Below are 26,726 nucleotides of genomic sequence, written 5' to 3'. Positions count from 1 at the left end.
CGTGGATATTAAATATCCCTCTCTTCATTGACCTCCCCCCCCAGACCTAGAGTATCATCGTTCAAGATTAATTTCACTACACAAATATTATCTAATTATTTTTTTGCATCACATCTTCGGTTTTATCAGTAAACGTATCTGTTGACCACACACCTGTCCTATGTGACAGTTTAAATCCACTTTCTCACGCCCTCTCACAAGCGCACGTATACACACACACACACCTGTCACAAAGTCACAGCAGCTGCTCGGACGCTGACAGTCATCCCAGCAGCACACACACACCGCCTTTGTCTCGAAAAACAAACTGCTGACCACTCAATATATACATTCACCCACGTCCTCTCACTTTTCACATGCCATCAGCTGAGCCTTTAAAGAGCAACACCAACACACCCAGGGACCTTTAACACGCTAAAGCACAGCACACGGCATATCTTTCAGCGGACTCAACAGGAGGGGTTGTGTCGTTCGCGTGGCTGTTATTCATTGACTGTATCTTAATTCAGTTTATCATCTCAGGCTTGTGACTGATGGCGGTTTTAAAAAACAACAACAAATGACACCGTCAGAGAGAATATACAATAAGGATAGGGTACAATTTTCTTTTTTTTTTGGTACACATTTTTACACATTTATTCAACAAATATTACAAAGCTATATGTGTATGTGTGTATGTGTGTGTGTGTATGTGTGTGTGTGTGTGTGTGTGTGTGTTGCCAATGGGGATATGGACAAGGTCATTGTTGGGGGGTTGGGGGAGGAGTCTGCTCAGGGACAGAGGGCGGAGTCAACGTATCGGGAATGGCTTCATTCGCGGATCCTGTGGGCGTCTCGACCTGTGCAGAGGAAGAACCGAGAAGTATTAAGGCTCAGAGAACGAGGTACCTTTGAAGAGAAATTGTGATCATGCGTCCGATTGGATAACATTGAAGAATAATTGAAATGCTTTTCTTACCAGCTTCGCAGCCCTCCTCCTTAATTTACTCCAGACAGTGTGGTGAGCCTAAAGAATGAAAACATGATAATTACACATACTCACTCACTCACTCCCACTCCCTCCCTCCCTCTCTCTCTCTCTCCCTCCCTAATTCCCCACTGAGAAAAAATGTGTTAATATAAACTGTCCTTTGTATTCTATAAATGTGTTATCTTTGTAAATACCCATGTATTCCAATGAGTATTTGACTGCCATGTGGGATAAATACAGTAAAGATACTAAATACACCTGAACACAGATATCCTTCTGTACCCTGTTACACCCACAAACAGTGTGTGTGTGTGTGTGTGTGTGTGTGTGTGTGTGTCTACCTGTAACTGTAGAGGCAGTGAGAGCCCCTGCGCCCGGCGGTGGAGACCCCATTGGCCCTCTCCCAGAATGTGGATGGCAGTCGCCTCATACTGGAAACACAGCCCTGTTCTCGCCACCAGGGGGCCCCCACTCAGCAGCACATGATCCCCACACCTGCAAGACAGGCAGTGGGGGTGAGACAAGGGAGTGGAAAGATGGTGTGTTTGTGTTTTTGTGTGTGTGTATTAACAATGTGTGTGTCTGAATAAAAGGTGTGAATGCATTTGTGGGACAGTTATAATTCCGGTGTATACATGGGGAATGTGAGTGTGTTGTAAGGGCCTGTCCAGAGCAGATCAGAGTGTGTTGAGGTTCCGTGAATGTGACTCACCTGTAGAGAGTAAGTGTTCCTTTGGGACTCTGGGCTGCCTTCTCCTCCACCTCCTTTTGTTTACACCTGCGCGCGCGCACACACACACACACACACACACACACACACACACACACACACACACACACACACACACACACACACACAGTTAGAAATGTTACAAACCCATCACATCCCAGGGCAGAGTGTAAGTGGCAGCATTAGCATGTGAGAATATGTGAGCGAGAGAAGGAAAGAAAGAAGGAGTGTGAGATTCAAATCGCTGCGGGGGCAATCAGCACTCTGTGGGAGCCTGCCACACTTGAGATGATTTAAAACTCAAAACTAAAAACCATTATGATTGCTACACTTCTTCTAATTTAGATACTGTAGCTGATTCATTTTGGGGGAAGCACATTAAGGCTAATAGTGTAATAATAATAATAATAATAATAAAATAAAGCACATTTACCACACTACCTATAGCCTATGAAATACTTTCAAAGCAAATTCATTTCTAGCCTAACATTTGAATATGGCCAGGATGGGTGATTTCAGGCCCTGATCAACTAGAACAAAGCAAAAAAAAAAAATCTACTAGGACATAATTTGCATCACCATACTGTATGTCAAAATCCATTCCGTTGTGCACCTGGTCAACTGATCATACGATCAGACGTCATTTAAACGTCACAGTAGCTTTTTATTCACGTACGTGTTTGCACTCATTAGGGAAAATCTAAATAAATAGACTATAAAACAAGTATTGTGCCAGGGAGGGAGCCATGGCAACAGTGTCTTACAAGCACCAGCTAGCAACCGCTTAGCAAATGCGCGAGGTCAGCCTGCAGACTACCTCAGTTCTCTGCGGCACTAAGTGGAGCCTTGCATGACTCCTGTAGGACTGCGCGGATAGCAACCTGCATTTGATTTAACTGCATATGTACCTGCTGTGAGAGAAGACCTCCAGAGCCACAGGGGGCGCCACCTCCAGAGGCTCCCAGGGCAGGTTCCGAAGGATCAGCTGTTGGGCTCCGCGCGTTAGAGAGCGCAGGGACTCCTGGGGACAAGTGCCAGCTCATTTAATGCTACTCACATGCGCGTGTGCTCGCGCACACACACACACACACACACACACAAACATTGACACTGACCTCTGAGGGGTTCCAGGAGTCCAACTGAGGATCAAGCACCAGATCACAGCAGAACGCTCCTAATGTCACTGCAGAGAGAGAGAGAGAGGAGAGGGGGGGAGAGAGAGAGAGAGAGAGAGAGAGAGAGAGAGAATAAGTAATTGCTTCAGATCATACTGCACCAACTGGTGGAGGTAGAAATCTGAGGACAGGCTCATTGTAATGCATGGAACGGGATGGGATGAGGAACGGTATCAAATGCGTGTCTCTGTACCTGGCACCTCTGGGATGGCCAGCAGCTCGACACTGAACTCCTCCTTGAAGGAATCCTCAAGCACCTGGCCCAGGAGGGCTGCACACGAGCGCCAGTACGCCTGCCCAGGGAGGGAGCACAGGTTAACACACTACTGTGGTATACCAGCCCCTCACACACCAACATCACACCAGTCATACACGCATAAAAGACCAGAAAAACAGACAGATGCTCAGGAAGACAGACATACAGACACAGAGACAGACAGACAGAGACAGAGACAGACAGACAGAGACAGAGACAGACAGAGAGACAGGGGGACAGGCAGATGAACAAAAAGGACATATAGTGAGGGATCTGCAAGGTAATGCTCACATGAATACGTTAAGTCCCCCCCCCCAGTATTTTACACAAGCAAGGTAGCATCAATGTGTAACGATTCGGACTGGCTGTGTCCTCCCTCTGCCCACTGGCACTTTGAGGAGGTACCTGGTTGACCTGCAGAGGGTCAGCATCTTTGAAGGTGAGCAGAGAGAGGGAGCAGGACTGGGTGAGGGGCCGGTGAAGGGGCCAGGGCTCTCCATCCACTAGAGCCAGGGCAGAGCTGGTCACATGCCACTCTGTCAAGTCTGAGAGAGAGCAAGAGAGAGGGAGAGACTAAGTCAGTGAGAGCAATAGCATATCTGGCAAACCAAATGTTTCTATTGCTTTCACTAAAGTAAACACACACACACACAGAGACAGAAATTACACACGGTTCCCTAGATTGACGTGGTAAAGTCTGTGCTTCTTCACACACCTCTGTGATGTGTACACACACACATACAGACACACACACACAGACAGACAGACAGACAGACAGACAGACAGACACAGACACAGACACAGACAGACACACTCTCACTCTCCACTGTACTCACGGTGTGCACAGCTGTGTGGCGTGGATATGCCCTTATTCATGACGAGGAGGGTCCCCAGAGAACCCGGCACTTCCAGGGTCACCTCGATCTTCTCTGTGCGAGGAAACAGAGCGCGCTGCCGGGCCTGCTCTCTGGAGAACACGGCGCTGCGATGACTGCGTACCTCCACAGCCGAGGAACGCGCAGCTGCAGCCGCCGCTGCTGCACTGGACGCCAAGCCTGCAGCAAGGAAGAGAAATAACAGATTATTTTCATTAGCCAACAACAGTGAGGCTAATAGATTGCCATTGTTGTTAAGTCAAAAACGAATGTCATGTTTTCATCAGAGTATTACATTATCAGAAATGATCTCCAGCATGTCTGTATTGAATTCCAGGCCTCATGGTAGCCATGAATGACCTCAAGCATAGTTGCATACATAACGCATCATGTATGAAACTATCATGTGATTTTTTGTATTTTCAACGAAAAAAATAATACCGTAATGACAGTAGATCAACTGTATCACAACAGAGCACAACGGATATATCATTGGAAAAAAAAGTGCTATTTGCAGCATTGATTTGCTCCATTGTTTACGTGGTTTGTGGCTTAGTATGCAGAAATTGACAGCTTCATGCATTCATGGTAGTGAGGATTGCCACATCGCTGACATCTGCACCAGAAGGACATAACACCTAACATCCGTGGATTCATTGATCCACACTGTGCTTTTCCTCATAGAAATAGAATGATTTCATGATATTGTTGTGCTTTTCCCACACAACATCCAAGGTCAATCCAGCAACACAATGCTATGATGCGGACGGTAGCTGGTATAGCCGACCTCAGTAGAACGTTGTAGCTACTTACGGCGCTGGAGAAGTTGAGACACGGTCCGACACGCCATTGTGGAGTTTTGGCTGTTTATGATGACTACCCGAGAGTGGTTGAAAATGTGGAAGACCAATACAGTGTTGAATGAATTAGGATTTTGTAGCTGTTACAAAATCCTCCAGGACGCCATGCCTGTTAGAGGTACGTCGTTTATTTCGGTCCGGAATGGGTGTGGTAGAGTTTTGAGAAACAGTTCCGCTTAAAGTAGTTCTACAAATGAACAGTAGGGGTAGCTGTTGTAATAGGTTTCAGCAAAGTCACACATCAGTAGCCCACATCAGGTTCTCAACCAGGTGTGAGCTGCCCACTAGAATGTGTTGACATGTCTCTCTAAACATCAGGAGCTCCTCTGTATGGCAAAGCCTGAAAAATAATAATACAAAAATAACACACTCTTTCAGACATTCAACAATGTCTGTCTGCAATCGGAAACCACACAAACCAACATCCGTGCAGATCACAGTCAGTGCTTCAGAATCCGCTCAAATGGAAAAGGACACCCCGTGAGCAAGCACTTTTCCGCGGTGCTGGAAACAACACTCAATTATTGTGAGGCTGGCAGAAAAGCGCGTCCCCCTGTCCTCCTGCAGTCAGTAACTCTGCAGGTGCGTTAATTCCTTCAACCTCTCACCTCTCCTCCCCCTCATCTATTTGTGGTACTGTTGGTCTCCCTGCTGCTAGTTCCTCTACTCTCTCCAGATGCTTCTTTTGACTTATTGTTCTGTACTTCACATGCTTGTGTAATTCAGCAGTCACCAAAGCCTTATTTACTCAATAAAGCCCTATACCACATATAACTTAATCGAGGTTGACAACAGACTATGATTTATCAAATATTAATATGTTAAATGTGATTTCATGAATGCGTGATTTGATTGACTGAATGAATATATCCAATATGATAAAGGCTTTAATGAACCATACAATATGATGAATGTCTGTTTGAATTGTAATATCAGATTCAGCAATAAACAGTGGCACTCTCATTATCACTGTAATGACTACTAATGGAACACTGGGCCAGAGCATGCAGCAGGATCCAAACATCATCAATCAGGCAGCAGTTCTCATGTGTCTGACTGTTAGCTCCATTGATAATATCGAGACCACTTGGACCATATCCTATATCCCAGCTGGACGTCATATGACGTTGTTTGCTCCTCAAGAGCTGAATACTGTACTTACCTTGGTTTGTGGGGAGTTATTATTCTTTGCTTTTAATCTGTTTGAACTTCCATGGCTGTAATACGTTTATTATCCTCTTGTTTTTATCTTGTTCTCTTTTTATTTTCTCTCATTTTCCTTTATTTATTCCTGTAACGTGCCTTCTATTCATTCCATGTCCGAAATGTGCTATAGAAATGAAGTTGGATTTGATTTGATTGGAATACATTTACAGATCATTTTCACCAAATGAAACCCAACAGTAATCAGTACAGGTACTTTTAATTTGACTCAAAAGAGAAGGATAACATTGCTGTAAGTGTATACAGTAGCTCTGTTCATTCATTCATTGACAGAACATTGATGTGAATGATGTTCCGCAGTTTCTTTTTCTCCCTTCTGTTTCTTTCTCTTCTCTCCGGGTCACCAGGACACACACCATTTCACCGCAGAGTAGCATTCATTTGTCCTTGCCTGTGTCCTGGCCCCTAAGCCCATTACTGTAACCAACACCCCGATTTACTGAGTAGGATAAATCATGTCTCTAGATACCATCATGAGCCACTTTTCTCCCTGTAATTACATTGCCTTTACCAGGTTCCATTCCACCAGCAGAACTTGCAATAGATCATTAGGCTATATAAACACCATATTGTCTGACACTGTTTACTTGTTTTGTAAGGCGGCCAGGAAGACAACAAGCTAATAAAAATGACCACTTTGTAAAAGGCAGTTAAGTCTGGAGTACAGAGTTATATTCAGTACACAGCCCTGTTGACATTTGGATTGTATGAATAGTTGGGCTATGTCCTGATGTACTGCATGGTCACCCAAGACAAAACTGATGGAATAATCACACCTTTCAGTGTATGAAATCATTCAATAAAGACATTTGACACTTCCTCTACAAGTTTGTCGAAGATTTATTTATTGAGGTGCCAAAATAAAACTGTTTCACCATTTGCCTCTGAAGTGGGGGGAGATCAATATACAGTACTGTACACATACAAAATCAGAGTCAACGATGAATCTAAGGTAACAAGGCAAACAATTTGGTCTGTACGGCAATGCAGAGATGCGCAGACAGTGACTTACCCCATCTGTGTGAATCTAGACATCTGTCTCTCGGTGACTTTCATTGTACATAATCAGCAAAAGTGTGACAGGTCAGTCCCATCTGAAAGCGTCAACATGAACACACAGCAAACACGATTGTGCACTTGATTGCTTTTCCCCCCCGTTGCCATATGCTTTTTTTCTGGTGATTGTGTGTCTCATTCATACATTGGGTGTGGTGTCCCCGGCCTGCTATCACCTGGACCTATCACTGTATAACACATGAGCAGCAAGGCTTCTCATGGTCTGGCATCGAGGAGGAGTCCATCTGTCTGACGATCTCTGTGAAGAGTTCATCCACCATGATCTTGCTCTTTGCCGAAGTCTCCATGAAGGGGCAGCCCCAGTCCTCTGCCAACGCCTGGCCCTCACCGAATGACACCTCCCTCTCCCCCTCCAGGTCCAGCTTGTTCCCCACGAGGATCACAGGCACCCGCTCATACCTGACAGAAAGAGAGAGAGAGAGAGAGAGAGAGAGAGAGAGAGAGGGAGAGAGAGAGAGAGAGAGAGAGGGAGAGAGAGAGAGAGGGGGGGAGAGAGAGAGAGAGAGAGAGAGAGAGAGTTTAGGTCAGTGATTCTGACTTTAGATTGTAGCATCCACACTCAAGGGAGAGCCTCACAGTTTCCTACCCAACACTCTAGTTTGTATTTTAATGGGTGTCCCTTGTGGTCACGTTCATCAACGTCCTCACTGACCTAATGGGCCTTGCATAAAAGAGAGAGAGAGAGAGAGAGAGAGGGAGAGAGAGAGAGAGAGAGAGAGAGAGAGAGAGAGAGAGAGAGAGAGAGATTAGGTCAGTGATTCTGACTTTAGATTGTAGCATCCACACTCAAGGGAGAGCCTCACAGTTTCCTCCCTAACACTCTAGTTTGTATTTTAATGGGTGTCCCTTGTGGTCACGTTCATTAATGTCCTCACTGACCTAATGGGCCTTGCATAAGAAGAAAAGCTATTGCTGAAGATGTCCCATAGAGTGTGTTCTATAGGGTGCACACAGTACATCGATAGCCTTGGACTCCCAGACTTCTCTCATCGTCGAATCAACGAGACGAGATTCGGAAAGATGGCCACGCGAGACTACAGCGTAAACAATAGTTAAAAAGACGACAAACCTCACTTCACCGTCAATGCACCTGCCCGACTGTCGAAATCAAAGACTTGCATCTATGCTGTATATCTTCCTATCCTGCAATAGATGTGTCAAAGTCCTGGAGCACGTGTTTGATACCATCCCTCATTCCATTCCATGGATTACAATGAGCCCGTCCTCCCGATTTCTAGCTCCACCAGCCTCCGCTGCTGTCTACAGACTGGTGGATTGACCACTGGCCCCTATGCTCAACAGAGTAAGCACTACTCCCAACTGCTTAGTCAGAGGAAAGGGTCGGGGAATCACTGTTATATCAGCAGCACCTAGAACATGAATCCTACGGCTGTAGCAGTCACACTGCAGTACAGGAAGAGAGGCTGGAGGCACAGAGGCAGCTTCAAAGGAGTGATGACATCTCTATGATTCTTCATAAGACAACAGTAGGCCTGAGAAATAAGACTGCCAATACTGTATGCGTCTTGTTTACCTGTCCAGGGACTGCAGATGACAATTAGTGTATTAGTGTATAGCGTTCTCAGCTTCTGAGATTTGTTGTACATTGTCCTCGTCCATGTTGATGTCATAATTGTATGAGGATTTTACTCCTGTGGGAGATTACGATCGATATACTTTTGATTATATTTTCCACACATTACTGTTCTGAAATGCTTTAAAAGTAGGTTTACAATATAAACCACTGCGCACACACACACACACACACACACACACACACACACACACACACACACACACACACACACACACACACACACACACACACAGTGGTCTAGCGCGTTGCCATATACCACAGCTTTTTGTAGCAGGGGTAAATGACTTGGGTGTACTTAAAATGCACATTTTATGGTGCTGGAACATTGTTTTTTCTCAGCAGTTTGGGTCTCCTGCTGCACATGTTCGATGGAATTCTTGTCCTAGTCTGACTGCAGTGTTTCATGGCTGCATTGGCTGCTACAGTGAAATAGATGTGTAATTATTTCAACTCCTGAGGAAAGATTGATTCCAAGCTTTCGGCTCTAAAAACATTATTACTTCTGTAACTAAAAAACATGATTACATACCAGAGTGTTCATGACTTAAAAAGAAATGATCTACTGTACATGCTGTTGAAGCCTGTGGGTGCGACACCCTTATGACTCTCTTCTCTGGCAAATAGCTGCACATAACGGCACAAGCAGTGTTCTCCACAAAACGAACACCGGCTTTATTTATTTGATTGTTTTAATTACACTAATTACATTCGTTCTCACGCATTCTCTAACTAAGTACACATCCTCTTCAGCACGATGCCCCCCAACCCTGTAGCGGTTCATATTCCTCTCTCTCTGCCCATCTGTCTTTCATTAACAGTGGAACTGTTATCCTAACCCCAACCCACGTTGTACCCTGTACTGTACAACGGCTTAGCTAACAGAGATGTTCATTTGCAGAGCTTGGGGAGAGAACAAAACGGATGTGGACCAGTGGAGGCAGGAGGAGGTAGAAATGGGAGGACGGGTTCATTATAATGCATGGAATGGTCACATTTCTACCTCCACCAGCCTCCCATGGTGGAGTCCCAAGAGACTGTTACTGAGTGGGACTGCCCCCGCTGAGCTGCTGCTGGGTTGAACAGGTGTAGGTGGGGGACATTCATACATACTGGCTGGATTGTAAAGAAGAAACTCAACGAAAAAGAATGAGAAACCACAAACAGTTTTGTCGCGACAAGATAAATAGGGCAAATCCGTCAAAATCTTTGTATCACTTTTTTCGTCTTTGGAGTTTCATCATGACGCTTGGCAGACAGGTTTAAAGTGTGTCAACTTGAACAAGATAATGGGACATCAACTTGTCACTTTTCAATTCTAACCAGGGAAGGAGGCCTAATAAATGGGTCCACTACGTTCACGGAAGAAAAAAACCTAATCAGAACTAAAAATACAAAAATACAGTGGCCCCCATAAGTATTGGAAAGTTTGAAAAGTATGTTGTCTTCTTTTACTGTTGCTCTTTCCTCCAACAGTTTGGATTTGAAATCAAATAATTACTATGAGTTTACAGTAGAGATTCCCAGCTTTAATTGAATGTTTTAATGTTTAATTACAACCCTTTTTATACATTGTCTCCATATTTCAGGGCACCAAAAGTATTGGAAAATTGGCTTGACAGTTGTTTCTGGTAAGTCAGGTGTGCTCCGTCACATTATGTGTGCAGGCTTAAGAGAGCTGTCAATGTCTAGTGTTGATTCTAGGCTTTGGATTTGCATTCGGAGTCTGCTATTGGTGTCACCATGTAAATGGTGAACCCCATTGAATTAAATCTGATAATCTCTACTTTGACCCCATAGTGACTGTTTGATTTCAAATCCATACTGTATAGAGCTAGAAGAAGACAACGTGCTTCCTCTTTCCAATACTTATGGAGGGCGCTCTATATCAAAAGCCCAGTTTGAAACTGGAGTGAGTCTAATTCTGAATTTGGTGAAATGGGAGCAGCCGGCGAGAAGCCAGGTCCTCCGGCGTTTCATTGACTACAGGTCAGGTGACCCAGCCAGTAAAAGAGAGACTGTGGACCTGGGACTTTAACGGTGGAGAGGGACAGAGAAGGTCTGTTTCTTCCCTCCAGATGTGAGTGGAGAGAGAAGACTTTCATGTGATTTCAAATAGAGCACAGGCAGTGAGATACAGAGGAGGAGCTTTTGGAAGCAGTGGAACGGCGGTACAGTGTGTCTGAACATGAAACAATGTGAAGACAATATCAGCTGGCATAAAACAGTCCTAACAAGAATACTTCAGTGGGTGAGTGGTTGTGTGAGGGTGCGTGAGTGATTCTCCTGCTACACCTAGGGAGAAGTACAAGCACTTAGGCATATTCATGTTTTTAGAATCCTAGTTGTTTAAATCTCTTTTCCATATTCACTGACTCATAATGGCCAATGCAAGCACTACTCCACTCTGTTGGGTCAGGATGTGGCTTCATCTCAACCTAAGACCTTCAGAGGTCCCTCATGGGACATGAAGTTTCAACACTCCACCCCATTCCTTTAATGCGTGCACTCAACAGTCCATGATGTCCACCTCCTGCCATTAGACACAGCATCAGTGCAGCGTGAACAACCATCTGAAGTGCTTTGAAAACCCTGGCCCCTCAGGTCGATAAAATCATCAACGTCTATGCGAGGAAATCATTAAATTGTTAAGAAGCACACCCAGATTTGATTTCAGACACAGGAATCTAGGGTATGGTTGGGATTCTGTGGGTATTAAAGCTAAAACCAACGTTAAAACCGAGGTCCTGACCCCCAAGTTGTTCAAGATCCCATGGCACCTATTGCAAGAGTAGGAGTGTTAACGCCTGTGTCCTGGCTTGATTCTCCATCTGGCCCTCATACTATCATGGCCACCTAATCATCCCCTGCTTTCAATGGTGCTCATTCATCCCCTCTCCTCTCCTCTGCAACTCTTCCGGAGGTCAATGCTGCAAGAGAGAACATGTTCTCAGTCAACTTACCTTAATATAAGGGATGAATAATATGATCGTTAAAAAAGGGCATTATAGGCTACTACACAAAAGAGCACAGCCCAGACCTGATGATCTCACTGTTGGATCCCCCTCTTTCCCATGATTCCTCTGGCAGGAGTCAAACGTGGCTTTAGGTTATTGCTCACTAATGGAGGCCTGATGTTTCCTTGGCTTCAAACGCAACACAATCCCATTAAGTTCTGGTGAGTGAGCAGATCTCACTGTTGTGCATGTCTGCTTGCTGGCTCAGCAAGAACGTTTTTGTGGAAGAAAAATCACCTCCTGGAGATTCTTGTTAATGTATGCCGGGGCACCTTTGAATCTCAGTAAGAATGGCAATAAAACATGGTGTGTGTGCTTCCTCTCTCCAGAACCATGTACACAGAGAAAATGAGCTATTTGTGTATCTGTCTTAAGGTCATTAGACCAAGCTAGACAACAGTGTGGTCTATAAGCTATTGCTAACTGAAGCCTGGCAGTTGTCTTCAATAAGGTCTGTTATCGAGATGACAATCGGATTGATGAACAGCCTGATTCTGATTTAGTTATTTATCATTTATCATCAATCAAAGGGGTGCAGAGCAGTCTAACAGAGGACAGGTGTAGCACAGCTGCTCTTTCATGAGTAACATATGACCAATTCCAGTACCTTCTCACGGAGTTGGAGGACAGGAGAGAGCTTGTTTCACATTAACAGGCTAAGTCTGAACAGATGCAAGCCCAGCCCTGCAAAAGTATTTGAGGATTAGATCCAAAAGAATAAAAAAGGAGAGTAAAACATGCAATAAATACATGCATCTTACACTCAAAAAGTGTTGGTATGCAAGGTTTTTCGACACACACACACACACACACACACACACACACACACACACACACACACACACACACACACACACACATACACACTATCTCTCTTTCTCTCCTTATTCCTCTGGATCTTTCCATGTCTTTTCATTATTGTGCTTAGAAATGCTTACATATTGTAGGATGCTATAGTTCTCACTGCAACTCTTGATATACAAGTTCTCCAATGTGTTCATTGAAGTGTGTGTATTTGGGTGTGTGTGTTTGTTCGTGTGTGACATGACACCTGACAGTGTTGTTCAGAAATTTAGCTCAAGAGGACCATGGTGCACACAGTGTTTTCTATCAAATAATCACACTCACCTTTTAACTCTGATTATCTGATCTCTCATTGGCTTGATGTCTTGGAAACTCTGTTGGTTCACAAGGCTGTAGACCAGTATAAACCCCTGGCCGTTTTTGATGTAAAGGTCTCTCATGGAAGCGAACTGTTCTGTACCAGCAGTGTCAAGAATCTCCAGCACCGACGGGGAGGAATCCACCTCAATTTCCTTTCGGTAGAAATCTTCAATAGTCGGGTCATATTTCTCAATAAATGTTCCAGTCACGAATTGAACTGTTAGAGCAGACTTCCCGACCCCACCACTGCCGAGCACCACCACTTTGTACTCGCGCATTGCGCCTCTAATGTGATCAATGTGGCGAAGTCTTACAGTCTCCTGCCATCATCGATCATATTAAATGAAATGCACTCTGTGCAATGTCTATAATATGCCAATGTAATGACATTGAGAGTAAAATAAGCCATTGTTGTTGTCGCCGACCTGCGTTTTAAATTCAGGGAATATAGGCTAAATAACTGGAGCAAATACGTATGTCAGTGCAGTGGACTGACTTCATCAGAGAAATTCCAGTCAATCCCGACGGACATAGTGGTAGGCTACAAGACAAAAGCAACCAAAATGCAATGAATTGCACGCTTAAGAAAAAAAAATTATATGAAAGAGATACGCGTTAGTTCAACTGTCTGTTAAATTAATTGACCATTGTTAAAACCATAGTAATTCTATCCTATAAAACTCGCTTCTGCTTGCCCTCCACACATGATCTGCGGAGACTAGTGAGAAAAATCAAAGGGCATGAAGTTAAATAGCACATCTCACATGGGCCAGTCCTAGTCCACCCATAGAGTTCCATCCCTCTGTGTCCGCCTCTCGCGCGTTTGTGATAGCATCCTTCAGTCGCCATTCTTGCGACAGTCTAGACGCGGAACTGAAGTGTCTCCTCTCGGCTTCCGTACCATGGATGAGGGGCTGATGAATCAGGTTGTTTTACATAACATCTATGAAAGATTTCAATGTCATCTATTCAACATCTGACACTGCCATTTTCGGACACAACTAAGCACTAAGGAAATGGCAACACATCTAAGAAAAATCGGTGCAACACACTGGATGCAGTTTCTATGGTGCTACACCCTGGATGCAGTTTCTATGGGTTGTATCTGTAAGCAGGGAATGGATGTGAGTGACAGTCTAAAGACCAATAGGCCAATTTGGGCTGACTAATATACCACTCTGGGCCTACTGGGCCTACTGGGCCCGTGGTAGGACTCTTTCCACCTTCACTACTCTAGCACTGGTATGGTCAGACGCTCCTTTCTTAGTCCCTTGTCTCTTTTTCCTCTTTAGCACTTTCCCAAAATTGAGCATGTGGTGAGTGCGTATCATTCACTTCTACCTAGGCTATCCTGGAATTGCCAGATCAGTAAAAATAGCCTACGTGCATCTAGGAGAGGAAACCACTTCAGACTGTTGCATGTTTTACAGTATGGTACCTAATGCAGAATGGTCTTAGGCCGATAACTAAAACTGTGAAGTTGCAATAGTGGCTTTTATTAAGTGACATGTACCTCTATACCTATGTGATAATAAGCATGTCCAAAGGCATCACAAAAAGAATATCGACACATTAAATATCATTTGATTTTCTTTATTTCTTTCAATAGATTTTACACTATCTTGCTGGAACCAAAACATTTGACTATAGTAACATAAAATAGCACAAAATATATGCACAAAGAAAACATTTGAAAATGGTTACATTGAAACTAATAATCCAATGAGGGTCTTGTTGTCTTTTTCTCTCTTTTTTTTGCAAATCTAGATGGGATACTGCATTTGTGGTGGCAGAGCAGTCACAAACCATTACCTGCAGTACTTCTAGAACCCTCCAGTTATGGCACACTGGCCACAGCCCTCATCATCATGCTCTCAACAGGAAAGAGTGGGACACAGGACTACTTTCTGTACTGCAGTCAACCCTTTTGGCCTCACAATGAAAATGCTAAAAGTAAAAACTTAAACAATATTTTATATATATATCTATATAGATATATATATATATATATATTTAGAAGTGAAACTGAGAAGTCGGTTCAGTCGAGACCATACAGCCTTGTTTATACTTTAAGAGCTCTGAAACATAAAACCTTAAGCACAATGGACCAAAGATAAGGCAAAGTGTTTGGATAAGCTGTGTCTGCTCAGTTGACCAACTGCTCAGAAAGTGCTTATATTTCCATTACCATCAATCAGTCATTGTCAACACATTTCAATACATTACATTTCAGTCCAGTACAATTCCATCCACATGGGCATCATGTGTCCCAGCAGAGGACAACTTGAATTTTTCTCATGTGCAGACTATTTTTTGTGTTTTTCGGTATAACTAGAAACATTCAATATGTTATCATTTATCAATAAAAACAAGATGTGTGTACTTCATGCAAGATGCTCAATGAAGGTTTTTTTTTCTGGTAGAAGTGATTAATAAACAGAATTACTGGAGTACTGACGTATAGTAACTTTGCCATACCTAATGGACTTTGCATCAGTAAGAAATTACAGTTTCTTTTATGGAAAGAAAGTGCAATCTTTAACTCTGATGAACAATCTAGCATATTACTTTTATAAATAATTTCCATTGGTGTTCAAGAAACCAGTCCTTTTTGGGGGAAGAGTTATACATCTTAACTAATCAATTAATAGATATTTTATCATGTTATAATGTTATCCTAACATTGGTATCTTTGCCTATCATATTTTATGTGTTAACGTTACATCTTTATAGAGGTTGTTAAATGCTAATGAATACATTATGTCATTATAATCTTAACGCATAATAAGAAATATTCAAATCTGCTTTACAATCTAGTGTTGCGTACAGTGTTCTAGAAAAAAAAATCAACATAACAAATACATAATTTACAAAAATACCGAACTTTAGTAATTGCAACTTTAGGTCGCCACAGCAACAACTTAATATTGTTATGAAATACTATCATACTAGAGTGAAAAGTACATCTTTTTATATTTTTCTTATTTTTTTTTGGTAAAATGTCATCTATACAATAAACTTTTTTTTTTTTCAACAATACAAGCAATTCTAAAGCCTTGCTCATTACTGCAATGCGATGACCTGTGTTGATGACAAGGTGAGAGAGATCGAGAAACCTTCTATTGGTGGCTTTCCAAAACCCTTGTTTCTGATCTGCTCCTCATTGGCTGACCTGACACACCAGACCATGAGTAGGGACCACCGTGCAGCATGTAGCACTGCTCAATAAATTACATTCATTTCAAAATATAATAGGTTACAAACTTACGACATTGTTCTGACTAAGATTTGACAAAACATTAAAATAAGACAAATTACAACAAAATAAATTGGATCGCCTTCCACATCAAAAATTACATTAAAACTGTAACTTTTGTGAAGAAAACCTTTAGTGAAAGTGAATGAAAAGAAAAAGAAACAAAAGCCAAGACAAGTGCCTTATTCTTGCTGAACCAAAGGTGTCTTGTGGATTGTCTGTGTAAATCAAGCACCATGAAAATGCATCATGATTCCGTTCAGATTCTTGAACACACACACATAAACACGCACACAGGAAAATAATAGACTATGTAGTATCTATGATTAAGAGTCAAAACAGACTCTCATAAAACATCTATTCAGTTATAACATGTTGGTTGGTTGAAAAGAATGGTAGTTCACGCTTAACTATATCATGGCATAAAAATAACTTGTTCTGGTGATAGTCCTGCCACACATACCTTGATGGTTACATAACACAAATTGAAATCATTTGAATTTAATAGATTGCCATAACCATGAATATAAACTCTAAAAATAAGGAGACACATGTTACATAAATGACACACATCACAATACATGTTCTGGATTCTCAATCACTTTTCCCATGTAAACTACTAAAATCAATGGTTAGAACAAGTAGTACATTATGAAATATTCACCAAACATTCTACCAAGCTAACTTGATTCATCTTTTGTTTAGTTTTCAGTGAAGTTAGTTTTGCTGTGTTAATGGATGTTTACCATAAAACACTGTGGTACAGCTTCAACAATAGCATGTGAGGATTACTTTCACTTTCCAAAGAGGTCAACATTACTTTTGGGAGCTTTGCTTTAATCAACCTGTCTATTCTTTTTCTTTTTTCTTTGTACATAAGGTTATGTTCTCTGGATGCTTGTGGTGTTAGAGGATTTTTAGGCACTTCTACAGTTTCTCGAATGGAACAGGATTATCGGTGATAGCAGGGTGACGACCGACAGTCACAGATAGCCCTCCAGTCAAAGTTCAAGTCATCTCACTGGACGAGGATCGTCGAATGCACCATTTGAGTCTTAGCACTTGTTTGACCCCTCGTCGACCCCCCCTCCCCCGGCCTTGCCCTGTGATCATACCTTCAGACCACCTGGAATCCCAGTCTGTCGGGCTCAGTCTGCCGGCAGACATCCAGGCTCAACAGACAAGACTCTGTATGCTTTCCACCACCCACAAGCTTTGTTAAGCCCTTGGCACAAACTGGAGCCCACGATGGCCATGTCTCCTCCCCCAACACCAAACCCCTCCCTCCCAACCACACACAAACCCACACACACCAAAAGACAGCACCAATCCAAAACAGAAAATTTGAACCAAGCAATAAAACAAAAGAAAAAAAAAAGGAGCAGAAAACCTAGGGATGTTCTTTAGAGACGTGGGCACAGAACCTGGTCCGACCGCCCGCGCCAGCCGCTAAACAGCTCCTCGTCTAGGTTCCTCCCCGATCAATTCCATCGATTCTGTCTGTCATGAGGACTTTTGTTTTGGCAAGCTGTTTCCCCAGATGAAATGTTTGCAAGTGGTTCAATTGGAAAACCATACAGTACCACTGCCATCTTAAAGGGTGGTAGGGGGGTGAGGGGGAAGCGTGTTGAAACTATCGTTAAAAAGACAGTCACTTGAGTAAACATAAAGCCCATCTGCCCTCGTATGACATTCATCTCTTTTGAAAAGAAACAAGAATAGAGACATTCCCTCTCGCTATGCTGAAGCGCCAGGTGCACTGGTGAGTTAGGCTTTGGAGGGACGTTTCTGTGACTCTCCTGTTGAAAACAATTAAGCACTTGACGATAAGCACTACGTCTCTTTATAGTGCAAATAAGGTGTTTTTCAAGGGTGAACATTGTGCAGAGGTTCCTTTTTTTGGAAAACAAATATGAAAAGAGAAGGACCCACGTTACTTTGAGAGAACAATCGTTAAAATGAACTCGCCACCTTAGCCTCTATAGTGGATGTAGTCTGGACAGAATTTTTTTTTTTTTTTTTTTTTTTTTTCTCCATGTCAATAGTTTTCTAGCAATACATTTACATATTTTTTTTTTTATGTGTGTGTGTGTGTATCTTACACCAGCACTCAAATCGTATGATTAATTGTAGTATTACACTTTTCTTAGCATGCATGTTGCTGTAGTTCTAGTTGAGAGGGAAGGTAGTATTTACAGGAGGGCTGTTTTGGGCTTCTTAGTGCAGCTTCTTGACGCTCCATTTCTTCCCTGATGGTTACTTCAGGATTATCTGTGGGAGGTGAAAAGACAGACAAGAAGTGAGTCCATTCATCTCACAAACAGCTCTTTTGAGACCATCTTTCGCCAGGCTACTAAGAAGCCATTCCACACACAATGGCATGCAATCAATCAATGTAGAACCTGCAATGCCATGGATACAAATAAGTCCATCGTTATAATGCGAGCGGAGTCATTTGACTATGAAAAAAATAAAGTTAAAAAGAAACAAAAAAGCGAACTTGTTTAATTGAGGGGGGTTAGATGATATGTATAGGGAAGGGTAGGACTCTGCATGTCTCATCTCTCTCTGAGGATGAAGAGGCCCTACTAGTCAGACACACACGCACGCGCACGCGCACGCGCGCACACACACACACACACACACACACACACACACACACACACACACACACACACACGACAACAGTGCACGGCCCACAGATACAGTACAAGCATGCAGGGAAAAGGAGCACTGAGGCCATTTAGATGAACACAGCAATCAGATGCCAGTTAATGATGGAGTGATGAGTCACCAATGACTGACAGACACCGGGACAGTACAGGTCAGGGACGGACACCCCGCTCCGCCACATAACAATAACAAGCCCCAGATGATTTTGGGATGATAGATATGCAATACGGTATGTCAATGTCCCTGACAGAACAGCGTAATAGTGGTTAGTTGCACATTATGCCCAGTCAATAGAGAGCCTGCGTAGGCACAACTAATGACATCGTCTAGGGAGTGAAAATCAGCACGATCTGATGAGCTGACGACATCTCAAAAATGCCCGTGGATGAAACGGAGGGCCTTGTGAGTATGTCAGTAAAGCTCCTGCTATCAAACGGGACCATCCTGTAACCATTAGTGAGATAGCCTGAACACATTGAAATGAGAGCTGCTGAGCACACTGTGGGAGCCAACGATGTCCATGGAAAGTAATGCTTTTTTTAACCGGGCAGGTAGGGGAGGTTAGGACCGGAGGAAACACTTATGCGGGCACCTGACTGTGAGATATGGTCATGTTAATGAAGACGGCCGCTCCAGAAGGCACACTGCCGACCCATTGTCATTATTGAACCATTGTTGAATCCCCTCTCCTCCCTGACATGGGAGGAAACACACGCTGGTGATGTACGGTACAGTAGATGCTAGTTTCAGCCAGCAGAGGGCACCACAATTCCAATAACTCTGCGGTGAGAGAGAGAGAGAGAGAGAGAGAGAGAGACAGAGAGAGAGAGACAGAGAGACAGGGAGAGAGAGACAGAGAGAGAGAGAGAGAGAGAGAGAGAGAGAGAGAGACAGACAGACAGAGAGACAGAGAGAGAGAGTGACAGAACGTGCCGGTAACGCCTGTCCTCTCTTGTGACGACTGATGTATTGTGTCAGTGGTGTCTTTTCAAGATAGTCTCTGAGAGAGTGTCCACTGTAACTCTTCGCAAACACAGCAGATTGCAGTCACTCAACACTGGTGATGTGTGTGCTCGGCACCTGGCTGAACGCCGGGTTCGTGTCTGAGCTCTGATGTGAAGGCCATCCAGAGCTGTGGGCCGAGGCGAAGGCTACAGCTGAGAATAGAACCTGCCCATCACTACAGATCTAGGATCAGCTTACCCTTCCCGTCAAGAGGGATGCACTGGCTGATTTCGCCTTGAGTTTCCTCTTCATTTAAAAAAAAAAACTATGAAACTGAAAAAACGAGATTTCTTTCATGGCCGGTGTGGTTTGATGTACTCATCCAAAGCCCAACCTTAAAATGTGTCAGGGAAAGGAGAGGAGTTTCAAGTCTCTGCATATCACTGTCTGTTCTAGGACTGACTCCATTTTGATTGAACATGAAAATACTGGGTTTAGTTATAATTTTTTACACTCAATTTTGGGGCTAGAATGGATGTATATACATAGATACCGTTTTCAACAGGAAAAGCCGGTTTTTCCACTTCAGTTTCTCTTTAATCCTAGCCTTAACCATTAGGGGGTTAAAGGCAAAGCTGAACTTAGGAGGGGCAGCTTACAGCTCCTGTGCGAGTCAGTCCCAGACTGAACGCCTGCAGCTGGTCTCCATGTGTGATTAAAGCCATGTGTTAAACCAGTGCGCAGTGACTCACATGAGATTCCCATCAGGGAGCTAAGCGCTGCCTCCCTCTGATAGCAGCAAGCCATCTGTTGGGCTTTTTAGGACTTGAGATGAGAGTTTCGAAGGGAGGGGAAAACTGTCTTCTGTGTCACACGCACATGCGCGCACGCACGCACGCACGCACACACACATACACACAGACACACACACACACAGACACACACACATAGACATACAGACACACACACACAGACATACAGACATACAGACACACACACACACATACACACAGACACACACACACACCTGGCAATCTGATCAGCTGCATTCCTGATGAGAACATAGGCGCAGCAAACAAACCAGATGTCCAACTGGGATAAGAGATGCTGGGTTGTTCCAGGCCCTGGGGTTCCAGTGCAAGAGTCTCAGGTGGTGGGAGGTTACAAAGAGGGTACAGCAACAATGCACCTCGGGGCGGGGGGGGGGGGGGGGCGGGGGGGCGGGGGGGACATGCTTGAGATAGCATAATTCAAAAGCCTTAGAGAGCCAGTAAGATGTTCTTGGTCAGGGTCCCAAAAATAGATAATAGGCAACAGAATTGCTGGAGATTATATATATATATTTTTTATTAATTAATAAAACAAAAGGATGTACAGCTCAGAGGATCCTCGCTCCTCACTGAGCTCTCAAGAAAACGATGTGGAGACCTATGCAGTCCCCAGATCCACTGCTATTGGTCATTCAAAGTGAATGCAGAAGGAGCAGCAGCAGCAGCAGCAGCAGCAGCAGGAGGAGGAGCAGAGAGCAGGAGAGAGCAGGAGGCGTCAGCTCTGCCTCTGCCTCTGCCTCTCAGTCCCACATGCATTTTTAAAGAGCAGTCTGGCTCCCTGCCGCTACCGCTGCTGCATGCCAATGACAGGAAACGCAGTGACTCACAAGGAGGGTGCTCACCGGTGATCAATAAGGGGGAGCGGCTCGGGACATCTCCTGACGCCATCATGGGGGGGGGTTGGGGGGGGGGGGGGGGTTGCAATGTCTGGACACAGGCCCCAAACGAAGCTGACGTGCCAACTTTGCGATCATGTTTTTTTTTTTTTTAACAAGCAATGTGCATTGGATGTTTTCTCGTCGTAAAAAAACAGATGACCCGTCGTGGAAAAAAAACAAAAAATAAATAAATAAAAATAAAACACAGACCTTCAAAAAACAACATTTGAACCTTGGGTAATGGGGGTCAAAAGGGTAATAGTGGTGATTCACCAAACATGAAATCCATTTCTGGGATCTTATCATCTCATCTCATCTCGCCAGCCGTGTGGAGCCGAGCAGAGCACTGCAAGCCCAACTGAGGTTGGGGGGGTTAACACACAAGTGATTGTGAGCTGCAGGCGGTCTGACTGTTGGCTGTACACTTTAATTGTCAGGTCTAAAACCGGTGGGTGCGTCACCCCCCCCCCCCCCCCGCGCGTGCTTCCACGTGCCACTGCTCCTTCCTGGCCTCTGCTGACACCGAGCCACGGGTCCTCTATCTGGAGCCTTGTTTTAGCTCTTTCCTGACATGTCCTTCCTGTCTCCTATAAAGCAAACAGTGGACCAGACCTGTATCGACGTGTTTCCTTCAGGGTGTCACCTCCCCCCGTCCCCCCCCCAAATAGAGAAGGGTGTCACCTCCCCCATCCCCCTCAAACGGAGGAGGTGACGTCAGAGAGGGACACTGGGTATGCTGACAGAATCCAATATGAGGACTAAGACTGATAGAGTGGCTGTGATTGCCTCTTGTATCTGGCAATGTGTGTGTGTGTGTGTGTGTGTGTGTGTGTGTGTGTGTAGTTGTGTGTGTGTCTGTGTGTGTGTGTGTGTGTGTAGTTGTGTGTGTGTGTAGTTGTGTGTGTGTGTAGTTGTGTGTGTGTGTGTGTGTGTGTGTGTGTGTGTGCGTGTGTCTTTCAGGCCAGACATACAGATGACGTTCCTAATGCAGATGAAGAGGGATACATGACATCAACATAAAGTGAAAAAAACAAACAAACAAAAAACCAAACACACATGCAAAACAAAAAACCAACCAGGAAGTAATGCAACACAACACAAACTACTATTTTAGCAAATGTGAGAGCTCTGAATAAGTGCTTGGTTGAGACACAGCTGCTACATGGGAATATACCATGTTATACTATGGGAAAAGAGCCCTTACATCAAATCAAAGCTAGCATGGAGTGATGATACACGTGTTAGCCGGCTAAAGCTAGCACCGTTCACTCCAGATTGAGAGATGGAAGGAGAGGATGGTCTCAGCTGTGGTCCGAGCACTTATTTTGAGCTTCAGGGACTCATGAGAGAAAGCTTTAAAAGGAGCAAACCTGATTGGCTGGTGCTGTTGCTGCGTAGGGAACACTTGTGGCAGGAGTAGTTGCTGCAGAGACAGTAGCAGGCGTAGCACTGTACATCATGGGTACTTTGTTCAGGAAGTGGGGGTGGAGGGTGGGGGGGGGGGGGGGGAGTGGGAGGGAACCATGAAAGCAATGAACAGGTAAGTGGGAGAATTTGCGGTAACCGTGGCAACATGTTTGGATGTTTGGATTGTTTTTTGATGGCGTTGTTGGTGTTGTTGTTGGTGTTGTTGTTGTTGTTGTGGCACAGTGCGTTTGACAGAGCAGCGAGCCATCGTGAGGTTAGACCAGCAGATGGCATGCCATCACAATGCAAAGCAAGAAAGCATGGGGAGGGAAAATAAAAACAAGAGGGAGGGGGGGGGGGGGGAAACGCTGATTACAAATCACAAGTAAAGGAATTTATATCCCCCCCCCAAAAAAACTATTTTTCCCAGGTATTAGATGAGAGTGGTGAAGAATGCTCTAGAAATGAAGAACTAGAAATGATAGAGCCTCGAATTTCGTCATCACATCTCTGGGAAACTGATTACGACTAGGTCCGAATCAACACAGCACAGCACAGCAAAAAAAAAAGACAACATCTACTATTCCACAACCAATTCCTCTGGAAACATACAGATTTCCTTAATACTAACAAAATAAATACTAAATCAAAACACATTATTAATAAATAAAGCATCAGCAGGAACAGTACGTCAGAAAGAAAGAAGGTCCCCATCGATGAACATCTCTTACAGGTGAGTTCAAACAGCCATGATGACGCTACAAGAACTCTGACTGGATTAACGACGGCAAACGTCTGAAGGCCCCATTTTCAACAACACAACCGTGAGCCTCGTTTCATCTCTGCATCCATGACCTTTTGCATGTCACCTGTAAGAGCTGACAACGCCCCCCCCTCCCCCTCCCCCCCCACAGCATGCACCCCCCCCACCCCCACCCCCAAAAGAGACAAACAGCATGTGAGTCAAAAAATCAAGGCAAGGAAGAAGGAACCTACCAATGCTGCTAGCAGGAGTCATGCAAAAGACTGACCCTGTGTGACCATGCGGTGGAGAGTGAACAGAGGTTAATAAGGGGAGAAAAACAACGTTAGAAAGAGAGCCAGAGAGATTTGTCCTCGCTAAAAACGCTAAAACCACCACATGCCTTTTCAATAGATTCACACACAAGTCCTGCCATTGTTACTGCAGTGTGTGCCGTTCAGAGTCTCGATGCCATACAGCGGGTCTATGTACAGTACAGTAAGCAAGCTTGGGGGGGTGGGGTTAAACAGTCTCAAATTGACGTGAATTGAAGTGTATAAAAGTGAATGTGTTTTTTTTCTTTTTTTTTTTCTTTTTCTGGAGAGAGGGTTGGGAATAGGGTCACATTTACGATACTACACACGAGCTATTTTCAGTGAGAGAGGGAGAGGAGGTGAGGGTGCTTGAGGCTAGAGGCTGGAATCAGAGCAGCACCATGCAGTCACAACACAGCAGTCTGAACAAGCTACCCGCACAGGTGGAGAGAGGAGGAGGAGGAGGAGGAGGAGCAAAGGATGGAGGAGCATAGGGGCCTTAAGGCATCAGACACCACTTAAGGAAGGGAGGGTGGAGCCGGGATGGAGGGGGTAGGAGTTTCATTCACAGTTGGCATAATTGCCCGGGGGGCTAGTTAAAATACCTCATAGCTACTGCTAGCTTGCCTGGGGGAGCCTGAGCTACAGTTGAGTGAATGTCATTGTTTGGAATTGCTCTCCCTCCAGAGTTTACACTGATTGCAAGTGTCCACTAGCATTGCACAGCCGATCTGGTCTGAACCTGTCATCGTGTACTTTACATCACGACAAGACGCTGTGTGTGTTCAGACCACATGGTACGGTCTGAGTGCTGTTGTTTTAGAAGTGGGTGTTCAAATGCAGGTGTATTTCTACATAATGATATCGCAATACATCCTCCTATCATCTGCCATAGAACTGCGGGAGTTAGACCACCCTGCCTTTCCGCCACCTGGCAGCAATTATACCGTTAAGTGGGGAGGCATACGTATTTTCAGATCAAAGACTGCATGTAGAACAGCTAACCCTAACCCTAACCCATCATTAAGATGAAAAAATAAATAAATAAATAAAAAAACTAATTTTCTGAACAGATCCAATGGATTTCATTCAAGTCCTGGATCACGAGTGTTTGTTCAAACTAAAGAGAGGCGCTCTCCTATAACCTGACTAGTGAGGACGACCTTCAACAACATACTAGAAGTTTGTACTGTGATGCTTTTATGGGAAGAGGAAAAGCTAGGGAGTCTCCATCCAGTGTGTGTGTCTGTGTGTGTGTCTGTACACTATGTGTGTGTGGATGTGTACACACTATGTGTATGTGGGTGTGTATGTGTTGTAGGGGTGTGTGTCCTACCTGTGGGAAAGAAAGCAGGCTGCTGGAGTTGTGCGTTGGCCAAGGCCTGCTGGTAGTGCAAAACACTGTGGTTGAACAGTGAACTGGCCCCATTACACTTCTCCAGTGCTGGTCTCTTTGGTAGGGGCTGCAGGATGCCGTGGGGGAAGGCCTGGAGGTACAGACAGGGAGGGGAGGGGAGGGGGGGGGGGGAGAGGACACGTTAAAACAGAGGCAGGGGACTCACTAACCACAGGACAGTCTAGCACAAGTATCACACTGCTCTGGACAGGGGTTGTTGTTGTGTTTTTTTAGCACAAGTTACAGGCACAATGGCAACTTAGGTTTAAATCATCACATGGACAATGGGGAACTACACACAATATCTAGCAAGGCACTTAATCATGATACATTTACAGTAACAAAACATAAAAGTGATACTTGTTAAGTTAATGTAGGTTAACATTATTGTTGTTATCGATTCGATCAATGTCAAATATAATAATACATTACTGGACCATGGATTATGCCATGGGTGGTGATTAATTCCATATACAAACACTGGGTGTTGTCTTACAGGTTTAAAAAACAAAAAGCCAAATTAAATTCTGTGAGTCGCTACAGTACATTAAAAAAGCTACATGCAAAGCAAAAGGTGAAAGGTCAAAGTACCAGGTCTACAGTTGCCTCGAGGGGTCGCTTCATTGCTTTGGCAGTCGACTGAGTCTTTAAATAGCAGGCAGCGAGCACATGATGGCAGTGGGCCAATGGGGTTCAAGCGTATTAACATACAGGTAACAGCAAGCAGAGGTGCATCATGGGGACAGCATTGCATTGTGGATAGGTGAGAAGGAAAAAAAAACAAAATAATCTGAATGCAGTATACCACATACAAAACAATAGGCATGCACATAAACAAAATTGTTTTAAAGAAACATTGCTAGGTTCTGAATTAGTACGAAAGCAAAAAAAAAGCATCTACTTTACCTTTTTTTTTTTGGTTTTGTTTTGTTAAAAGCGTAAGAAACAATAAAAGATTTTTCCAAATGTACTAATGAAGTAAACAAACTATTGGGATAGCATTTATTAGTTATGTTAGCTACTTCATTACGAGTAAAATCAGCCGTGTCATCATCTACGTATCAAAGGACAATCCATAAACACAACTAACATTCAGTGAAGCTACAGACATTCGGGCAGAATCCTAACTTGAGATCGGTGCGCCTTAAAAGTCTTATTTTGCATGCAAATCCCCCGCATTGGCATCAATGCGCGATTTGCTTCAAAGTGAGACTAACAGTACATGCACGGACCTCAAGGTGAGACTCAAGCCTGTACTCTACACACACTTACACGTATTGAGCAGTGTATCAAGACACTAACTGGAGAGTGAAGTTGTGTTGGGTTCTACCGTAGTGCAAACT

General features: G+C 44.0%; 3 protein-coding genes across 11 annotated transcripts in view; all 3 read right to left on the bottom strand.

Moving 5' to 3' along the window:
* Positions 1-628: 628 nt before the first annotated feature.
* Positions 629-4,979, bottom strand: mrpl39 (mitochondrial ribosomal protein L39). 2 transcript variants are annotated; one of them, XM_083680200.1, is made up of 10 exons: positions 4,820-4,979; positions 3,968-4,186; positions 3,546-3,676; positions 3,069-3,168; positions 2,816-2,883; positions 2,609-2,721; positions 1,683-1,748; positions 1,312-1,465; positions 959-1,006; positions 629-839 (listed from the first exon to the last, which is right to left on the bottom strand). In XM_083680200.1, the coding sequence occupies exons 1-10, from the start codon at positions 4,854-4,856 to the stop codon at positions 741-743; spliced, it is 1,035 nt and encodes a 344-aa protein (XP_083536326.1). In that variant the 5' UTR covers positions 4,857-4,979; the 3' UTR covers positions 629-740. The 2 variants fall into 2 exon arrangements, with proteins under 2 accessions (XP_083536326.1, XP_083536325.1); XM_083680199.1 differs by having other exon boundaries at positions 630-839; positions 3,537-3,676.
* A 1,950-nt stretch (positions 4,980-6,929) lies between these two features.
* On the bottom strand, positions 6,930-13,670 carry LOC310811755 (ras-related protein Rap-2a-like). Its single transcript, XM_083680049.1, has 2 exons — positions 12,907-13,670; positions 6,930-7,566 (listed from the first exon to the last, which is right to left on the bottom strand). The coding sequence occupies exons 1-2, from the start codon at positions 13,218-13,220 to the stop codon at positions 7,332-7,334; spliced, it is 549 nt and encodes a 182-aa protein (XP_083536175.1). The 5' UTR covers positions 13,221-13,670; the 3' UTR covers positions 6,930-7,331.
* An 849-nt stretch (positions 13,671-14,519) lies between these two features.
* LOC310812253 (muscleblind-like protein 2a) overlaps positions 14,520-26,726 on the bottom strand; it is a 45,953-nt gene continuing 33,746 nt past the window's right edge. For 4 of the 8 annotated variants that reach the window (XM_083680710.1, XM_083680709.1, XM_083680712.1 and 1 more), the window contains exons 6-10: positions 25,975-26,028; positions 25,324-25,474; positions 23,928-23,963; positions 22,895-22,989; positions 14,520-18,469 (exon numbers count right to left, since the gene is read on the bottom strand). In XM_083680710.1, the coding sequence (XP_083536836.1) occupies positions 18,455-18,469; positions 22,895-22,989; positions 23,928-23,963; positions 25,324-25,474; positions 25,975-26,028 (351 nt within the window). In that variant the 3' untranslated portion in view covers positions 14,520-18,454. The remainder of the gene's footprint in view (positions 18,470-22,894; positions 22,990-23,927; positions 23,964-25,323; positions 25,475-25,974; positions 26,029-26,726) is intronic. The other 4 variants (XM_083680714.1, XM_083680715.1, XM_083680713.1 and 1 more) reach the window with 4 other exon arrangements.

Source organism: Argentina silus (assembly GCF_951799395.1).
Source record: "Argentina silus genome assembly, chromosome: 11".
Classification (NCBI taxonomy): Eukaryota; Metazoa; Chordata; class Actinopteri; order Argentiniformes; family Argentinidae; genus Argentina; species Argentina silus.
The sequence above is the reverse complement of the archived record's forward strand: the minus strand, read 5'-3'. Positions and strand labels throughout refer to the sequence as shown.

Coding starts and splice junctions, on each gene's coding strand:
- mrpl39 (XM_083680199.1), bottom strand. CDS start 4,856: ATGGCGTGTCGGACCGTGTCTCAACTTCTCCAGCGCC. Junction 4,187..4,819: donor GTCTCAACTTCTCCAGCGCC/GTAAGTAGCTAC, acceptor TCCTTGCTGCAG/GCTTGGCGTCCAGTGCAGCA. Junction 1,749..2,608: donor GAGGTCTTCTCTCACAGCAG/GTACATATGCAG, acceptor GCGCGCGCGCAG/GTGTAAACAAAAGGAGGTGG.
- LOC310811755 (XM_083680049.1), bottom strand. CDS start 13,220: ATGCGCGAGTACAAAGTGGTGGTGCTCGGCAGTGGTGGGGTCGGGAAG. Junction 7,567..12,906: donor CAGATAATCAGAGTTAAAAG/GTGAGTGTGATT, acceptor TCTTTCTGTCAG/GTATGAGCGGGTGCCTGTGA.